Raw genomic sequence first — 21,438 nt, 5'->3', positions numbered from 1 at the left:
ATAGACTACTAGAACTACTAGAACCCTATTCGGACATATTTCTGTAAGTTACAGGTCTACAATTTAAAAAAAAAAAATTTCATGAAAACCTTTTGTGACGCTTTTGGAACAGAAATCTAGAAATCAGTGTAACGCTCAGGTGGTTAACCACCTGGGGGTTTCACTGATGTCTAGATTTCTGTACCAAAAGGGCTACACTGTTTTTCATGAAATTTTTTTTTTAAATTGTAGACCTGTAACTTACAGAAATATGTGCGAACAAGGATCTAATAGATATCATGAATATAAAAAAAGTTTGAAACACACAATCATGTAAAAAAAAAAAAAAGTTTTACTTTTAATAAAATTAAATAAAAAAACACAAAAATCAGCTTAAACAAGAATACATAAATAAATCAAAAATACTGAAAATGCAATAATTTGGTTTACTGTATAGTAATATATTTTTCTAAAACACCTCCCTAGTGTGATAAATTTTAAAACTGAGTCCAACATCACATACCTATAGACAAAACCACATAAATATATTTTGGATTGGATACAGGACTTTGTATTGAATCTAATACAAAATATTAGAATTTTACGAATACGACCCCCGTCAATGGGCGCATGCACTGCCATCATCCGGAATCGCCGAGGGACGCATACGCGAACGCCGGGTGTTCTAATTCTTTCCGAACTTCCGTACTTCCATGCAAAAAGTGTTAAATTTTTTGCATGGAAATTTTTTTAGATTGTAGGCTATAATTCACTGAATTACTCAATAATTACTTATAAGTCACAGAATTACTGCATAACTCACCGAAATATGTCCAAAATTTTATAAATTTAATAATTTTTTTTTTATAAAACAAAAAAACAAACAAAAAAAAATTTAAAGATTTCTTTGTATTGGACTCAATACAGCTTTTTTGTATTGAGTTCAATGCAAAGTTATTTGAATTTCCCGCAGCAACGTCACTGGGAAACCCCGGAGATTGTCACTGCACATGCCGGGAGAAGACTGAACAGAGAAGACGTCTCCGGAGGAGCTGCGGAGACAAGGTAAGTATTTTTTTTTTTCAGTTGTAATCCGATTGTCATACAATGTTGTATGACAATCGGATTGCAATGTAACGCATGTTTATACTTTTAGCTACCCCGACCTTGGTTCGGGGTAAACCATTGTAGCAAGTTTACTTACCCCGAACCAAGGTCGGGCTAACCGCCCAGATGGTTAATGTGAATAGTTGGGATGAGAGTTCTCTACAGAGACAGGTTTATGTCTCCATCTCTGCAGTCCATTCCTCTTTTAATACAAGAAAGTGCTTTGCTAACTTTAGATATTGCAGCTTGCATTCTAATATTAGGTCTATAATCTACCAGAACCCCCAGATCTTTTTCTATTCCTGACTCCCTCAAATGTATTTCCCCCTAGACTATATGAAGCATGCATGTTAGCCCCCAAGTGCAAACCTTTGCATTTTTCAATATTAAATGTCATTAAACAGTATACCCAGGTCTGCTTGTAGCTTATAGACATCCTATATAGACTTAGTTCCATTGCATAGTTTGTTGTCATCTGCAAACACAGAAATGGTACTTTTAATCCCAAACTCTATATCATTTATAAAGATGGTAAGCTATAAAGTTCCCAACACTGAACCCTGTGGTACACCAATAATACACTTAGACCATTCAGAGTAGGAATTATTAATCGCTACTATCTGGATGTGGACTTTAAGCTAGTTCTCTATCCATTTACAAATTCTTTTCTATATTAACACTCTGGGGTACTGTGTCAAATGCTTTAGCAAAGTCCAAGTACACTATATCAACTGCTACTCCACTGTCCACGTGTTTACATACTTCCTCTTAAAGGGTACATTTGTTTGACAACTTTGGTCTTTTTCAAATTCATGCGGACTATAACTTATAATAATATTTTCTAGCAGAAACTCCTCCATGTGGTTCTTTATCAAACTCTGTAGAACCTTTCCAACTATAGATGTTGAACTTACCAGTCTGGAGTTACTTGGTAATGACTTTGCTCCCTTTTTTAAGATGGGAACCACATTGACCTTACACTAATCTATTGCCACCAAGCCATGAATAAATAGTATAAAAATTAGAAACAATGGCTTTAAAAAAAATTGATCTCGGCTCTTGGATGTAATCGCAGGTGGATATAATCCATCAGGTCCTGGTGTTTTGTCAACCTTAATTTTGCCCAACTGTTTCTTGATCATATCAATTTTGAGATACTGTGGCTCGTTTAGGCCAGTGACATTGCTATTAGCAATTTGGACTTCAGCTCTGCCATTTTCTTGTGTGTGCACAGAGCTAAAAAAAAAAAAAAAGAAACTTTTAGTAGATCCGCCTTTTGTTTATCCCCAGCTTCCAACGCAGAGGCATCTTTTAAGGAGCCTACATGCTCAGATCTGATCTTTTTGCTATTAATATATTAAAAAAAATATGTATGTAATGTAGCAAGTATGAGAATCTTGGTTCCTATTAACAACTTTGAAGTTTACAGCTGTAATGGGGAAAAAATATATATATATTTTTTTAGTAATCCCCAACAAATGATCTGCTGCTTTTACCCTCTTTATTCAGCACAACTTTAATTTTAGGACCTCAATGTGAATTTTTAATAAAATGCTTTTGTAGATGTTCCCGAACTCACTGTTAAGTGCTATAGGATAATGAATTGTTTGGAAAGTACTAACAGACCTGTCAAGAAGTAGACCACAATTAGACTTTAAGACCAGTATTTTATTAATCAGACAATACATTTTATGGTTTGGTAATAATTCATTAGCAATGTTCTATTTTCATAATTTAAAATTTGAAATGGCATATATTTGAAAAAAGAAAATATCTATTAGGCAACCATGTTTAGTTTTGTTTGAATAAGTTTGCATCAATGATGAATGTTTGCTTCAAAGATGGTTATCATTTTCACTTCTTTCTTTTCATACTAGTTTAGAGAATTACTTTTGCCAAGCACACAATGAACACAACTGCTAACAAATGGCAAACTGTAAATTAGGTTAGCAGAGCCAGGTAAATAGTTACTGTAGATGAACTGTCCATACATAGAGATGATTGTCCGTTTTGTTTGAGACGTTTCAGTTTGGCTGCTTACGGCCAGAACATTTATATGTTATTTGCTGCATGGACACCAATCCCACTTTGCCTCATGATACACTTGACATTGTATGTGGTGCATCAAAGGAGGCTTGCAAGTGTCCAAAAACAGAAAAAAAAGATCCCCTGATTATCTGATCTCAAAGCAGATAGTCACATTCCCTCAGGATTTCTAGCTTGAATTGTATTTTTGGCATTGGCCATCAAGCACAACACAGATTACAGTTTTTTTTTTGGTTCATAGAATCACAAATTACGCTACACACTTTCCTTTTTATGTTCTTGGTATAGATATCTCCTCCTTGGAGCTGTAAGAAAATGTCATCTCCCAGGTTATATTCGAATGTCTTGGTAGACTATTAAGGGGTGTCCAAAGTTAGTTGATAATTTGATGGCATAGATTTTGGATGGGCTTCAAAGTGTACATAGCATATTACTGGATAATAAATTAATTTATTATTTACTTGAACAAATGACGTAAGTTTCATTTGGCTTAGTCCATATGGTAAATATTGGCTTTTTTTATGAGCAAGGAAATCATTTTTGTTGACTGGCATAATTGGATGGCTTAGGTCAGCTGAGTTTCAACTCATTTATAAAGTTTACATATGTCCCAAATTAGACATGGTAGACTAAAATAGACTAAAATGTTCATTAGTAAAACTTTACGTTTGTGTTTTTTTTGTATTTTTTGTTTTTTTTAAATTCACATGTCATTTTTACAAAGAGTTCAGGTTCTCTAAAGGTAGACATAGATTTACAGTATTAAATTATAATGTTTATGTAACATGCCTTGATATTGTATCTTGTACTTTAGCAAGGCTTCATTGGAACATTTTTTTCTCATTTAAAATGTTTTTACACTTCACATGGTTATTACATAATTATGGATTTTAATGTAAAGTAAGTACTTGGTCACTGTTCTGTATTGTAGTTAGTAAAGTTGGAACAAAAGATGAGTTTACAAACCTGTTTTTGATATAAAAGCCATTTTGAAAAATATAAGCTTGTAGGAACAATGTTGACTGAAACCTGAGGGGTACTAATATATATCTATCGCATAAATTGACATTTTTCTGCTACTGGCTTATGCAGTTGTGGCACTTCTTTTAATTTTTGATATGTTTGTAGGCTCTCCATGTTAGTAGTTAAAGAATAGAACATTTTGATTCTAGCTTCCCTAGTACTAGTTTCTGGTAAAATCAGAACACAAAAGAAGTAGGAAGCTTTGCAACCCTTCCCTCCCCATCTGCTTTTGTAAATCGTGTATTGTAAAAACACCCTGAAGTCTGATCTGGTCTGTATTGACCAGAGTTGTGTATTAACAAATTCATGGCTTTTTCTTGTGTAGACACACTGTACTGAAGACTAATTTGTAGAACCAAAGGAATGAAAAGGATTAAAACTTGAATAGGCAGTCTTATGTAATTTACAAGTGTGTGTTTTTTTTTTCTTCTTAAAATAATGCTGGCTTCGCATAAATAAGTGAAGCACCAGTTTTCCTGAAAAAGTAAGAAATTAAGTCTGGTTGTTAGGCATTCTGTAAATATTCTTCCATTTTCTACACACATGGTGATATACCTGTGCATATAGCAAAACGTATTAATAGTTTGGCCTATTTAACACATCACCCATCGAGAGGGGAATATGGCCATGGCCTTTCACTAAAGTCTAAGTTCAGTGTTGGTGTAACTGGTGCTGTTTATGCTAAATGACATAGGGTCATAGACTTTATCAATTGTGAGAAGTGTGAGAAATGGGACTTTTATGTAGTCAAATGTTTCATGAGGATGCCAGTACTTCTTACAGATTTTTTTACATTTATACATAGTGCAGACATTTGCAATGATTTTTTTTTTAATCAGCACATATTAGAGTTTTTTTTCTTTTTGATTTTGCTGTTGTAATATCCTAGGTTAAGGATGTGTAATGTGTAAAAATACCACACTAGAATACCTCATGATCCACTCATTTGAAACACCAACTTAAGTATTCCCAATCAACTCCTATCTTTCCTTTACCAATGCAGAAAATATTTCAGTAAAGTATTTATCATGAAATGCCTTGTAAATCACATTTTCTGTGGGCTTTTATGATAAGTTTTATAAGGTGCTTTAGAAAAGGGGTGTATGTATTGAAATGTGTCATTTGTCCATAGATGTACCTGTATGATGGAAGCATGTGGTAGGCAAGCCTTTCGTGGAGTAAAGGACAAGCATTAATGTCTTTTTTTTTTTTTTTCATTCCCATTATCATTGTTCACTGGGTGAAATGCCATAAAATGGACACATCTGTAGAAATATAATTTCCTGTATCTTAAATAATATGGCAGTATCACAGTACTCATAGGACTTATTAAGACAAGTGCACAGTTGCACTTATGCTTTTCAGTGCATTTTGCTTATCTTTACCTTAGAATTCCTATCGGCATTTACAAATGCGCTCTATTGCCCATGATCCACCTAGGCACTTAGCTCTGGAATGTATTGGATGTTCTGAGGAGCCCCCTTGCTGTACCTTTGTATGCCCTGCCATTTATTTTTATTATCACTGAAGAGTCACCCTCACTGGTAAAACACCTGTCTTAAAAAAAAAGACCATCAGAGAGTTGTATAGATGTACACAAATACAATGACGAAGAGATTCAGTACAGTCCCAATAATTCCCAACATGGCTAAAATGGATTCCTCTTTCTCTTCTTTATCCTCTTGCCTTTTCACTTCTGCTGCTGCTGCTGTGATAGCAGATGTGACCATGTTTCCTAGAAAAGTCTTCAGCAATCCTCCGAAGACTGTCTAGAGGAAAAGGGTTTTAAGCAAAAATAATTTACTTTCTTGCCATTGTTTCTGCACATAAAACATATTTGACATCTCTCCATAAATAGAAGCTTCCATGGCATCTTTCATTTCAGAAATTAAAGGGCTAGTTAGGCATTTTGAAATTTAATTTCCTTCTTATAGTAAATCTGATATTTTATTTAGGTAGCCTAACATTTGTTTAATATCTTGTTTGTTTTAGAATAAAACAAAACCACTTTAAATTCATATTTATAAAAATATAAAACAAAAAAAACTGTTGGGTAAAAGGTTGAGGTCATAGCAGGTCGGCGTCATATAATAGCGTGTCAGAATAAGCATACTAAAACAAAGATTGTCAACTGTTCACATAAGTTACATGTAACCAGCCAAGCATTGTGCATGTGTAATATCCTTTTGTAGTGGACCTGGCTATTGACATTCTGTTAAATTGAGTACTCTATAATCCATTTGTACACTTGGAGTTGAATTGACAATTAACCCTCTTCAGTGCTGGTGAGTCTTTAAGTTGATGACCCTTAAGAGATGACTAGTGTTGCTTCTAATCATCACATATTGTTCCATACCTTGACAGTGCAGTGCAACAGTTTTTGATAATAACTAAATATCTCCAGTTAACGCTGTTGGAACATGCTAATGTTATGGACTGTGGAAACACGAATTTACAATGCATTCGGCACTGGGCAGGTGCTCCTATTTTATAAATAATACATGTTTCTGCCTGTGAGTTTTAGAAATGATTATGTATTAAGGTAATATTTACCTAATACAATATTATTTTCCTTTTTCCAATTACAACAGCTTGTTGTGTTTAATCCAAATTTACATTTTCACATTTACATGACAGCAGTTATATTAATTACAAATTATGTTGTGCAGCATGTATACAGCCAGAGTAAGCTTGGTCATCTTCATATTTTTATAGAGCCTCTTAAGTCAAATAAATTGTAAGCAATGATTAATTATTAAGCTATGTGATACACATGACCCAGCTGTGCCCATTTTATGTGCGGTGTGTTATTTTCTTTGTATTGAATAATTAGAACTGGCAGCTGATAAAAAAAGATACCTAGTGGGAGGTGTAGATTGTATATTATTCTTTTGACTCCATTGCTAAGGATACTGTGGTTTAGTGTTCTAAAATGGTGCTGGTGTTCCTTTCCCTTTGTCCATTAGTGTGGGATTCCTTTTGTTCCAAGCATGCATTAATTTAAAATAGTGTTTTGGTTATGAATAAGAATTTCTTCTTACCCTACTCTGCATCAGGAGCACAGTGACATCAGGCATGCTTCTGTGTCCTCAACACAATGGAAAAGCAATCTTTTATCTTCCGGCAGATCTGTAGCACACATTTGTGTATGTATAATATACACACACTATCCCTCTCTTCTTTCCCCTTTATAACGAATAGCATAGAGCAACAAAATGCACAAATACTCAGTCTGTCATTAATCCAATTAATGTAAGAGACGTGAAAAAGATGTAACTCTCGATATTGATCCACAATGTTAGAACAGCCTTTCCAAGATGCTTGTCCTCGGCTCAGATCCACTTTGTGTGTGTTTTTTTTTTTTTTTTGTTTTTGTTTTTTTTTCTCCTGCACTAGTCCGTCCTCAGCAGGCAACTCCTACTGTTAAGGATTGCCCTCCTTTTCTATTTATTTCAGAGGGTTTTTCCATGGACCCGATTAAATTCCATTCCTGCATTTCCACATTAAATGAGATTTTAAATTCTGGTGTCTCCTGTTCCCAGAAACATGCTTTTACCATGTAGCATTAGCCATTGAGCTCCATTAGTGTATGCAAGAGATCTCCGTGATCTAAGATATCTGTGGAGTTTCCAGTACCAGGTATTCTTCACACCTAGGAAGGCATCATTAGTAGGTTATTCCAAGACATCCTCATGGACATGACATAGCTCAACAGCAGTCTCCAGCAGAGGAGCAGAGTAGTCATGCTCTAGATTGCAATACAGTAGCGAGCTGTGACATTGACTAAACAAGCAACCTGGCACTTGCAGACTAAAGGAGCTACAAGCTGCCCTCCCAGACAGTGAGTTGCATAACAATGCGCAGCATCATCATTGTCAGGCTAGGCACATTTGAAAGCTGCATCCATTCCAGTGAGGAGTGCATGCATACAGGATGAGAGGGGAGCTATAGAGTTAACCCCAGTGCTGAAAGCTGTAAGAAGCGTGACAAATGGTGACATTAGGGCATTGAAGCTGAGATGCTGTGCCTACCTTTTTTTTTATTTTTTTTTTTTTATATATATATACAGTCATTCCTTGGAAGCACACTACCCGAATCAGATAGGTCACAGTGTGTGCGTCATCCGGCTGTAACCAATGCCGATGACTAGAGGGTAATGTCCCTTGAGCGTCTGTTTATGGAAGGCAATTATTTGAACTAACCTTCTGAAAATTAGAAAGTGTATGTGAATCTGTGCGTTTATGCATGTATGCCCATGTCTCATAATTGTTTTACCACTTTTATTTAATAATTTGCCCCTATTATAATTCTTTTCCTGGCAATTTCATATATGTACTGTTTAGATATATTAATGTACTACGAAGAAATGAAGACCTAAAATAACAAATATATAAAGCATCCAATCATGCAAAAATATTTTTTAAAAATATGGAATTGTTTGCATGGCTTATGTTATATTATCAAAAATTGACAAAATATAGATATTATATAGATTTTGTGTTTTTTTTTTTTTTTTTTCTAACTTTAGGCGAGAGAAAACATCTTTTTCTAAAAATAAATTAAAGACAATCCCCACTGCCTCTTGGTAGAGGTTTATACGTTATATGTTTTATATTATCAGTATAACTCACTCAATATACATTTATTTGCCAAAAAAATCCCGGCTTTCACTTTCTCTCTTTCACATGCCATTTTACATGCCTTGGCAAAACTATGAACATTGCTATTACTAGAGAATAGACAGATTCTTCTTCACCATACTTTCCCATACTTGGGGGAAAGAGTGGCCCAGAGGAGAAGGACAGGACTGCACAAATGGGGAGGCATGAGCTGGATAAAATTGACAAGCAGAAAGTGAGTTGAGTCCAGAATATCTGCTGCAGCTTCTAATGCGTTTTTTTAATAAAAAGTTACAATGTGCAGGAAAATAGGACCAATTGCTTTCAGAACAGGGACAGATTACAGGTGTGCAAAGGCTTGAGTTCAGCTTGAATTATCCTTGTTTTGTTATCAGTACAAAGGTAAAAAAATTGATTTCTAACCCATTAGTTTGCTAGATGATAATCCTAGTATTTTTTTAAATGTTTGCAAGCTCTGGGATCCCTTTAATTTCTTTGGTTTGTGGCAGTTCACAGTAAAGGACACTACATTAGTGTTAGTCGAATATCTCACTATTCGATTCGACAGCTATTTGATCGAATAGTGAGATATTGTTCGGGTGATCGAATGCTGAATGCAAACACCATTGAAGTCAATGGTGGGAGAAATCGTGTTATTTTTAGGGACTACTAAGGGCTGCAAGAGCAATCTGATTGCTCTTGCAGTCCCTTTACTAGTTGTAAGTGTTCTTGGATAGAATACTTTTTTCAAGTATTTCTTACTCTGTAACAGGCACATAAAAGAAAAATGTAACAAATGTATCATAATGCTTCTGTGCTGGAAAGTGTGTTAAGGAGTAAAGCTGCGTACACACTTCCAATTTTTGTCGTTGGAAAGGACCTTTCACGATCCTTTCCAACGACAAGGGAGTGCACGATGCATGAACGGTGCTGTACATACAGCACGGTTCATGCTCTATGGAGAGGGGAGGGGGGAGAGCGACGGAGCGGCACCCTGCTGCGCGCTCTCCCCTTCACTTTCATTACGATCGGCTGTCGTCCATCGTCCGTGGATCCGGCAGGTCGGTCGTCTGGACGATGGACGACACCGACTGTACACACGCCAGATTTTCGCCCGATAATTGGCCGATGCCGATTATCGGGCGATAAAAATCTGACGTGTGTACGTAGCTTAAGATATATTATGTCACTGTAGAATAACCTTTAAAAAAAAAAAAAAAAATTAAAAAAACAAACACTCAATAAATTGATTTACCATAATTTTTTTTTTTTTTTTTTAACACATTTTTTTTAATCTGAATTTTTACTGTCAAATCTCGTTTTTTTCGGGTTGGGTCTACCCGAATTCGAACAGCCATTTTCGGGTTGAATATTAGGACAACTCGAATTCGAACACCAACACTACATAACTTATATTTCTGCACTACAGTTCCATTTGTTTTGAAAGATCAAAAAACAACAAAGACAGAGATTTGAGCAGGGTTTTTCGGCACAAACGATGTATTCAACCGAAAAACCCTGCTTAAATCTCTGTCTTTGTTGTTTTTTGATCTATTGAATGAAAAGGGTAGGCACGTTATTGTTCTATTTACAGTCACTGTGATATACCACCACCAAAACCATATCTCCATTTGTTTTGAAAACAACCCCATTACACTAAGGCAGTGCACCATAGTGTGTTTAGTTGCATTAGAAGAAAAAAAAAAAAGGTTTATGTGGCCATTCATGCAGCATACATTAAAGCATGACATAATATGCGTTAACGCCCCACCTATATTTATTTAAATTTAGACTTACTATTTTTTCAACTTGGCACACAGATGGTTTACACCTGTGCATTGCAGAAGTGTATTGCTCCACTTTGGATAGGTTCATTGGGGTGGAAGCTAAAACCACAGCATTGTTACACATTGCTGTTTGTACCGTGTTTCCCCGAAAATAAGACATACCCATAAATTAAGCCGTAGCAGGATTTCTAAGCATTTGCTCAATATAAGCCATACCCCGAAAATAAGACATAGTGATGGGCGTGTCGTTCTTTGCCTGCTGCAAGCTGAGACAAAGAGGGAGTATAGAAAGTAAGTCTCCTCAGTGAAGTGAGCAGGACGCTCTGTTTTAGGTATTGTGTGTTCAGGGGGATGAAGTAAAGCTGTGGCTGCTGTTTCACTTAGCACTGTGGGTCTCTCTCCCCCAGCACTGACCATTAACAGTCTGTGGGTCTCTCCCACCCCACACAAACACCAGGGGATAGGGTAAAAGCTTCAGCAAGCAGTCTGCTACTGAGCCCAGAGAGATCATCTCAGCTCCACTGTGCAGATTGAACCCAGTTCTCACTGGATCCATGATAAATAATACTTAATTAAATACTTAATAAAAATAGGACACCCCTGAAAATAAGCCATATTGTGTCTTCTTGAGGAAAAATAAATATGACCGTGTCTTCTTTTTGGGGAAACACAGTAGCTGTTACCTGTAGTAAAATGTGTATTTTAAAGCTTATTATGAAGTTACCACATCATAATAGTGTGAATGGGCCCTAAACCTCATTTTTCATGTAGTTTACCAGTGGAATAAAAACACAGAAATTATACGCCTTATCCTGAACTGTATCAATATAAACTTGCACTACTTACTACTAAAGATTTGTTTTAAAATAGCTGTTTTTCCTAAATACATGCTGGTAATTGCATATACAATTTTCTAGCACATACTCTTTTTGGTGTTAGAGGACTTTTACCCTCTTGCACCATGACTTGCAGAAAAATAGCGAAGATGCAACTGCACTGCAGTGCAGGGTAGAAGAAATTTAGGATAACTCTATATCTGTAAATTGAGACATGGAACGGTTCTGTTTCAAAAAGCCATACACACATTATGAGAATAAAAAAAAAACTGGGAAAATAGACTAAAAATCTTTATTGCTATCCCAGAACGTGCAGATTGTAGGGGATCACACCCTAATATTTTGGAATAATCAAGCGTTAAAAGAAATAGACAGAGAGGGAGCTTTTGAGACAGTCAGAACGTGTAAAAATTTTACTATTAAAAAATGTTCATTAAACAGTAAAGTTATTTTAAGTAATGCTACTAAATTGACATTGGTGAAATGATAAGATTGTAGAAAAGGACTCTTTCTTGTTTCTTGTTCGTCGCGATTCGCTAGGATTCCTCAGGGAAGGTACGAACAATTAGCCGCAACTAGTACATACTAGTACATAACATGACAGAATATTAGTTGAGATAATATACAATAAGTAACATAATTGAGGGAATCGTATACATATCACCAATATGTCACAATGTAGTTGTAAGTACAGTATAATTGGCTGAATGAAAGACTACAGTAATATATAGAAAGTGTTTTTTATGTGTGATGCCTGTAGTGTGATGCCAAGTGTGATGCCTGTAGTAGAAGCTGGTGGTAATTAAGGTAAATGACATTTTGTTTGTGTAAGGAAATAGAGATGGAAAGGAGAAAGAAAAACATACCTACACTATAAATAATCTCGAGATGTAAGTCTAAGCGGGGTGGTATCAAAAAATGTATATTTCCTACAGCATCACAAATACGATACTTGGTGGTAGTAGTAGAGGAGGGAAAGAGGAACTTACTATAACCTACTATGACTCTGAATAGTGACATTCAAATTAGGTCTCAGGGCATGGTATTGCAGCCTAAATACAAATGTGTGCAAATTTTGATTTAAGGTTACTCTAGTGAAGAAATTATGGTAGTAGATGCAAATGTGCTAGACACTAAAAGGAGGGGAAAGAAATCAGGAAAATTGACTTGCATATAGTAGTCCAATACTAGGAAGCATTCAGTGGTGATACAGATCAATTATTGATTATACACTTGATTATAACTTATCTTGGGGCTGGCACAATTGGTAAAGAAATTCATCAGAGTAATCAAGACCAAACTTACTGTATTTATTAATTTTTGCAGCAAGTATGGAATTCTCCATGACCTTTCCGGATTTAGGCTGCTTTACTATTGAGATAGAGCTCTGATAAATAGAATTTAGATTCCGTTGAGAGACATGTTTCGCTGTAAGGTTAGATACACACGTGCAATAATTATCGTTTGAAAATGAACGATCGACGATTCCAATTATTTTGAACCATCATATTGTGCACAATTCTGTACATGCTGTAACGATACGTTCATTCAAATATAACCCAGCAATAATGTACACACTAAATACGATCGTTTGTGAAAGATTGTTCAAACGATGCAGGGAGTGACATGTACAGGAGAAAGTATCTCAGAACAATCCACAATCACTGAATGACTGTATACACAATAGATTACGAACGATCATCGTCCAATCAGATCCACCGGGGCGGTCCTTCATTTCCAGGAAGATCCCTCGTTCATGGGTGTCCTTGTGCACTTTTTTGGTTAACAATTATCGAACAATCTTTCGTGAATCGTTCGTTTCCAACGACAATTATTGCACGTGTGTACGCAGCCTAACAGTTTTTGACTCCTAAGAAAACAGACTAATATTGGATTGCTTATCTGCAATACATATTGGATATTCCCAACAATCGATGATATAACTCGATACACATGAACATGCTGTTGAGCTTTGGCTATAACTGTAAAATCTGATAATAGATTGTTTTGCTTTTTATTTGATCTTTGAGCTTAAATATATACACAAATGCTTTCTTGCCTTCAGTGTTTGAAACAGTATGCAGAAATGACTCTTTAGGCAAGAATACCCTGTTTTTGTTATATAGAGAGACCTTTTTAATGTGTGAGATACCCAATTCAAACCCTTTGTTATGCACTGGGCATCCTATATCGGCTCAGCCCTTGACAAATTGAAATTAAAACAAATTTGTCAAATGTTTGCAAATGGCTCTATTAATGTAGTCCTAAATTAGGCTGACTTTTAAAGTCCTCCTGCACTGCTATGTGGTGCCCCTGAGTATATCTAACCTTTGTTTTTGTGGCTTAGGATCTTTGAGTTCCCTGTTCCTCATGAAGTTGTCCACATTTCTCGAGGTGATGCAACAAATAATCAAGGCTCCTAACCTTTGCATTCACAGCTGTGAAGCAGACCATCGCAGAAGTTATCTGAGTTATTATGCAATCTGACATGCATACATAATGATAATCCTGGTTATCATACAATAAATAGACCCAACTCCTTGTAAGTTTAAAACTTGGTTCCTGATTGTGAAATTCAACCAATTTGTGTTAAATTTGTATTTATCTAATTTCATTGGGATTACACAATGCAATTTTATTTTCCTTTTAACATTCCCTAATCTGTTAGGAATCCACTGAGAAAGTTGTGCACATGGAACAATGTACCATTTTTAGACATATATATTCACTGTATTGCATTCAATACAGTTACTTTGTATTGAATGCAATACAAAATAATTTGAAATTTCTGCCGCGCCCCTAGCGACGGCTGCTTGTCCTGACATCACTGGGAACACCTGGGGAACGCCAGCTCACTCACCAGGGCACAGATCAAAGGAACAGGTCTCGGCCAGAGGAAGGCTGGACGATGGGGGATGTCAATGGGACCAGGTAAGTGTTCCTTTTTTACTTTTTTACCTACCCCGTGTGTGACTCAGGGTTTCCGCTCTCAGCAAGTGTTTTTTACCCCGAGTCACACTTCGGCTTACCGCTGGGGGAGGTTAAAGGATGCATAATAGAGGGAAAATCCCTTAATTTCCCTTGCAGATAAAACTGCTCTTTGCAAAATGGCCTAGGCTCCCCAACCAAAGGGCTATACTTTACCATGGCACCTTTTGCCCTGTTGCTTGGATCCCAGCATATGGAGAGCCATCCTTTTGGCCCAGTGATATCAAAAAAAGTGCAGTGGATCTGTTTTTATTTCGACACATTTTTTTTCAGAAAAAGTAGAAAATGTGAATTTTTAACACAACAAATAACTACAATCAAACAATAAAGGGTACAAACACAAAGTAGGCAAAATCTTGCATTAGCCGGTAAGGATAGTGTAGACTTGCCCAATGATCAGCTCCATGAAGAACAAAGAAGGTCTAAAGTTACCTGTGAGTAGTGTTACAATTAGAGTATTAGCCTATGTGAAGCCAAGCTATTGGCAAGAAGCCCCCACAAAGTCCTAATGTTAGGAGAAAAAAAAACAGTGCTGAAGAGGTTACAATTTGGCATAGAAGATATTGACTGGCCTTAAGAGAAATGACATATTTTGTGGACTGATGAATGCAATAAAGTTCTTTTTGGATCTGGGGGCTGCAGACAGTTTGCCAGAAGACCCCCAAACACTGAATTCAAGCCAGTCTACACTGTGAAGACTGTTAGGCATGTTGGCGCAAGCATCATGATATATTCGTTTCTTGTACTGTTGTGTTGGGTCTTTATATTGCATTCCAGGGATCATAGGTCAGTTTGAATACATCAAAGTACTTAAACAGGTCATGTCGCTTTCAGCAAAATGGTGACCCCAAACATCAGTAAACAATGTCTTGGTTTTAGACTAACAAGATTGACATGGAATGGCTATCCCAATCCCGGGACTCTAATCAATAGAAAACTTGTGGGGTGACACAAAAAATAGTTTCCATGGCAAAACCAAGAAATGCAGAGGAATAGTGCAATGTAGTCTATTGATCATGGGCTTGAATACCTGTTCACTGGTGCCTGAATTTGGTCCATTGCATGCAACACAAATGTGCAGCAGTTCTCTGAAACAGCGGTTAAACAACTAAATATTAGTTCAGTGATTCAAAGGAAAGCAAAATCTTTAAACATTCTTTAGCTGATAAAGGTAAGCCTAAGTTAGTATCAAATAATGCAGACATTTTTTTGAACAGCCTAATATTACCGTTCCTTTTTTTTTTTCTGGAATAACACAAATGTTTTAAATGTTTCTTCATATTTGATTTGGAAAAGAATGTGCAGTGCTCCCAGTGCATTTTTTGTGTATGATATGATGATTTTCCAGTCTGGCAGTTGTCTGGGTTTGGTTCAATTCTGTTATTTAATCCTTTCGAAGGGGGGAGTAGGTATACGGAAGAGATTTATTGTTTGAGTTCTATTTTCAACTAAAATAGGTTTTGTTTTCAGATTGATGGTCCTTATTATGGTGCTTATTATGAATGTTAGTACAAATATGTAATTGTTCCCAATGAAACTGGCATTCCCACAGCCTATTGCACTGTGCCAGTGGAACTTTTTGCCTTCCTCCCTATTAGGCAGGTTGAAGTGTCCCAAATGTCCCTGCCTCATTTCCCACTTGAATGACATCCAGCATCATTTAATTATATCTTCTGTTCCCTTGGGCAACAAGAACACTCCTCTTATCAACATGATGCATGTCACCATTTTCTGCTCCCTCAATTTATGCTGTTTACCTACCTAGTAATGCCCACATTAAAATGTGGGAATAATGTATTAATTTGTATAAACTTTAAAAATGATTGTATAAGCTAAGTAGCAAGTCTTGTACAATAACTGCTTATTTGCCCTATTTTTTGTGAATGTGTGTGAAAAGGGCAAAGGGCATGTAATTCACCAGAATGTGGCCATTTACACATCAATGCACTTGTTCCAGTGGCCTCCCATATGTTTTCCTATATGTTTTCTACCCCTGCCAATTTGTTTTTTTGTTTTTAATTTTTAGTTTTTTTCCCCTATCTTCAGTGGGATATATATTATGTGGCTGCCACTAGACATTGCAGCTCCCAGAGGGTCAGTCAATCTTGGATGTTTTAGACACATCAGCAAAGTTCTGTGACAAAGAGTCGTGATTTATGAGCTTAAAATGCAGTAGAGCATAAAATGTGTAGAACTGACATGATAGCCAGAAGCAAACACAACCATATTCATATGTTTGGATAGGTGCTCTGAACAGGACTAGGAAAGCCTGCAGTGCTGAATTATTTATCAACGGTGGGAGGAAAGTAGAGTCCTTCAGGAATTGTATTACCTGATCTTTTTTATGTATAAGGCAGCTGTGCAGAATTGAAAGCTTTTAATTAGAAATGAGAGGACTGTATTGTAGCTTGCTTTCAGCCTGTGGTTTCATAATGTTCTGGAGCAGCTATGCCATGTTACACATGCAAGTGCACCTGCTGTGCCTTCATATTACTCTTGGAAATCTTTATAAATTACCTACCAACTGAGCTGACTTTATTGAAAATAAGTTGCCTGTTTCTTTAGAAATAGAATAGTGAAATTGTGTAATATAAAATGTCATCTGTGTGCTTCAGAACCTACCTACCTTCATTTTCTTTTAGCATAACTCTATTGCTGTTCTCATCCAATTAACCAGCATTCAAAATGTGCACAGTTTCATTGTCTTCTACGACAAGTTTTTGTTTGTTTTCCTCTCCTTTATTATCTAGTAATTTTTGTTCCTTGTATTTGCCGTGGGGGTGGGTGCTTTACTTTTAGTACTGAAAAAGGAACCTCTCTAAACTGGAACAGGTGTCTTTATTGGAGTATTTCCCTTCACCTCTTACTCAACTGACATCTACATATGTTTGCGTTTTCCTTTGCTTTCTGCATGTACAACGGTGGAAAAGAAAGAGGGAACTGTCCCCTTAGCAAGGATAAAAGTAAAACTGTGTTGAAAAAAAAAAGGGGGGGGGGGGGGGTCCGTTAGAAGGTTTAATTTTTTCTTGTGCTATCCAAACCTAAACAAAAATATTTCTGTCACACACTTTTTGGTATTAATGTATATTGTGTAAAAATGTGTTTGCCTTCTGCACATTCTCAAAAGACAGAATTTAAAATTCCTTAATAAATAACATGAAAGCAGAAAGCAAAAATAAAGAAACATATGATAAGCTGGTTGCATAGATCATCATACCCTTAAACAATTACTTGTTGAACACCTTTTGTTTTAATTGCAACATTCAGTTTTCTTGGGAAGGAGTCTATCAGAGCTGCAGATTATAACTTGGCAATATTTGGCCACTCTTCCTTGCAGAAGCATTCCATATCTGTCAGATTGCAAAGGCATCTCTTGTGCACAGCCCTCAGGTCACCCCACAGATTTTCTATTTGATTTGGGTCTGGGCTCTGGCTGGGGTATTGCATTCCGTTCTTGCTGCCATTGTCATGTTGAAAGGTGAAATTCATCTTCAGCTTTTTATCAAATGTTTGAAGGTTTTGGACCACAAGTGACTGGTATTAGGAACTGTTCATATTTCCCTCTACCTTCACGAAAGCCCCAGTTTCAGCTTAAGAAAAGTGCGGGGATGATGTTCTTTTGGTGATGCAAGGTTTAGCGCAAAAACACATCTTGGAATTGTGGCCAAACATTTTACTCTTTACTGTGTTCCATGGTATATCCAATTCTGTGGAAATTGTTTGTACCTTTCTCCTGACTGATACCTTTCAACAAAAAGATTCCTTTGATGCTTCGTAGGCTCTTTGGGAACAGAGGCTTTTACTGTAGCAGGCAACTGAGTAAATGTTTGTTCCATCTTCAGAAGCTTTATTACTTAGGAGTTGCCACTATTGCCCACTTGTTAAATCCTTTATGGCCTGTTTGTCAAAAACTCATGCCTTGCATATAGCCTCTGTGTCACCACACTTGATATAGCTCTGCCGTGTTTAAGGTAACTGTTGCAGAATTTTAGACCATGAAGAGATTTAGACAATATGAATATAATACATATTTTCATGAAACAGGTTTTATTAAAACTCACTACATTACGATCAAATGGCTTTTAACTGCATTGAACAATGTATCTACATACATCTGTTTTTTTGTTTTATTTCTTTGTATAGTGGTATAAAAAGTAAACGTTTCTTAGAGTAACTGAATATTGTTTAAAGTACAAATGTGGCATCCTATGTGGGTGGTATTGATTACCTATTTTCAATTTAACCGTGTGTAATGAAACCATATAATGTTACTGCCACATTCTTCCACACCATATTCACTTCAACACTGCTTGAGGCAAAAGGAAAAAGCAGCTTACCCAAGGTCACAGCTCAGTATTTGAGAATTCAAATTGCTAACAATTACTAATGTTCATTCAGTAAAATCGATAATAGCGCAAATGTTTTATTGTGTAATGCAATAACTGGTATTAGCAAGAAATTTATATTTATGTTGCTAATTAGTGTGTTACATTAAAGTAGCTCATTTACCAAATGAGTGCAAAAATCTGGTCTCTGCACACTTTGTTGCATCCAGGTATCTAATGGCAGTAAACATGTGCTCTGTTCTAAAGGGGTCTTGTGCAAACTGTACTTTCTATGTCCTCTGTTCATTCCCTTTAAAACAATATGGAGAATGCTTTTGAAAGAGGATCAGGGTGTTAGAGCTTTTAACAGAGCCCACTTTTTAAAACCGTAAAACCAGAGGAACTGTTAGAAAATCCCCCCCATTGGGAAGCGTGCAAATGGTGGCACTTGGACTTCTTTTAGTGACAATTTAAAATGAAAAATGTACTAATTTGAACCTTATTTTTTTATGTGCAGTGTTGGATATGGCTAGACATGTGCCTTTGTATAGAGCTCTGTTGGAGCTGCTTCGAGCCATCGCTTCATGTGTAGCACTGGTACCGCTGCTACTTCCTCTGTCTGGGGCTAATGGAGAAGAGGAGGAGGAACAGACTGAGTCACAAGCATCTGTAGGCACCTTACTGGCAAAAATGAAAACCTGTGTAGACACATATACCAACAGATTAAGGTACACAAATGTTTTATTACACTGCCCATAATAAACTATACTTTTTTGTACAAAATTATCCTCAAGTTATAGGAAAATATTTTTACTTTTGTCATTGATGTACTATTTTAAAAGTTAACCAAGCACTGTAGCTACAATAACCACCAAGGTCTGGAGGAATGATTGAGCTTTACAGCAATTCGGATCACTTTTACAGTTGAGGATTAGTTGTAGATGAACAAGGTTGTTGCTGCTTTTGCAGTTATTTAGTTTTATGTCAGGAGGCGGAGAGGACCGTGTCCAGAAGAGCTTACAAGCTAAGAGGGGAAATAAGTATTTACCACATCAATGTTTTTCTCTAATGGGCCATTGCCATGAAATTTACACCTGATGTTGGTAACAACCCAATAATCCACACATACAAATAAATCAAAACAAAAACATCCATAAATTAAGTAATGTGTAAAAAAAGTGGAATGGCACAGGAAATAGGTAATAAACACATAAAGCAAAGGGTGCAAAAAAGCATAAAAGCCAAGCATCATGCTGAAATCAGTCAGTATTTATAAATCAATCCTGCCCCCTATCAGTGCAAATTACCATCAGCTGGTTTCATTCATCAACTGATGGCCTATAAAAAGGTTTTTCATTACCAAGGTATCACACCAAGATCTCATTATGATAAAAACAAAGTGCTCCCTTAAGTTCTTTGAAACCTTATTTTTGCATACTGATGGCATTGGTTATAGACGTATTTCTAAACTTCTGAATGTGAGCACAATTGGGGCCAAAATCTAGAAGAGTAAAGAACATCATTTCACCGTAAACTGGCCATGATCACATGCTTCTTGCATGATTTCTGACAGAGGAGTCCAAAGAATAACCAGAAGAGTTGACCAGGAACCAAGGATTACTCGCAGAAAGCTTCAGAAAGACCTGAAATTAGCAGGTACAGTTGTTTCAAAGAAAACAATAGGTAATGAACCCAATCCACATGGTCACTGTGCAAGACTCCACTGCTGAAGAAAATGCATGTTAAAGTTTATTAAAGGTTTGCTGCACAAGTCCATGGAATACTGGGAGAATATAGCCTGATCAGAGGAGACCAAAATTGAACTCTCTTGATGTAATTGCACACACCATGTTTGGAGGAGAAAAGGTCCTGCACTTCACCAAAATAAACACCATACCAATAGTGAAGTTTGGAGGTGGAAAGATCAGGGTGTGTGACTGTTTTTCAGCATATAGTACTGGCAGACTTCATAGAGAAATTTATAGTTCTTTTTTCTTGATAAGAATCTGCTGCTGTCTACCAGGATGCTGAAGATGAAACAAGGGTGGACATTTCAGCAAGACAGTGATCTCAAGAGCACACAGCCAAGGAAACTCAATTGCTGAGAAAACGCTGGTCATGTTCAATACTTATTTCCTCTGCTGTATGTGCTGATATATTCCTGGCATTTAAGATTTTTACTACCCCAAAAAGGTACAATTTTTGCTGTGCTGAATAGTTTGGCTCGGTTCTCTTTAAAATGTGATGCTTGGTATTTACACTACATAATCTAGAAAGTGCCTCCTCTAGCCTTTCAATGTATATTAATAGAACACACAAATCTAGCTAGTTTGATACAGGACAAAACCTTTTTGTTAAATGTTGATAGCAAGTGTATTTATACTTTACACTGGAAACAAACTGCTTGATCAGTAGGCATGCCATAGAAAGTTTTTAAATTGGAACATGGTTGCAATTATTACCCTGTTTTTGAATTGTACCATGGAGACTGATCATTACAAGAGCCCATTGTAAATGTTTGAACATGATTAATTTTCTCACTAAATCTAATGCGAAAACTGTACTGGCAAAATATTTTCTCTTTTTACGATGCAAACACTTTTTTTTAGAGGGCAGAATGAATTTTCTTCAAATCCCAAGGCAAAATATAATTTCCTTCTGATGTCAAGAGACAGATCTAAACCACTTTCTGCTGTACCAGCTATCTTACAAAGAGGGTCTGCAATAA

General features: G+C 36.4%; 1 protein-coding gene and 1 long non-coding RNA gene across 3 annotated transcripts in view; one reads left to right on the top strand and one right to left on the bottom strand.

The window, feature by feature from the left end:
• The window catches only part of BIRC6 (baculoviral IAP repeat containing 6), a 164,217-nt gene that overhangs the window by 116,012 nt on the left and 26,767 nt on the right, over window positions 1–21,438 (top strand). For both annotated transcript variants that reach the window (XM_072409256.1, XM_072409254.1), the window contains exon 65: window positions 19,228–19,438. In XM_072409256.1, coding sequence (XP_072265357.1) covers window positions 19,228–19,438 — 211 coding nt within the window. The remainder of the gene's footprint in view (window positions 1–19,227; window positions 19,439–21,438) is intronic.
• LOC140329140 (uncharacterized) lies at window positions 2,734–8,108 on the bottom strand. Its single transcript, XR_011920430.1, has 2 exons — window positions 7,197–8,108; window positions 2,734–5,924 (listed from the first exon to the last, which is right to left on the bottom strand). It is a non-coding gene; the product is annotated as an uncharacterized lncRNA (long non-coding RNA).

Source organism: Pyxicephalus adspersus, chromosome 4, assembly GCF_032062135.1.
Source record: "Pyxicephalus adspersus chromosome 4, UCB_Pads_2.0, whole genome shotgun sequence".
Taxonomy (NCBI): domain Eukaryota; kingdom Metazoa; phylum Chordata; class Amphibia; order Anura; family Pyxicephalidae; genus Pyxicephalus; species Pyxicephalus adspersus.
This window is presented reverse-complemented; position numbering and strand designations above follow the sequence as displayed.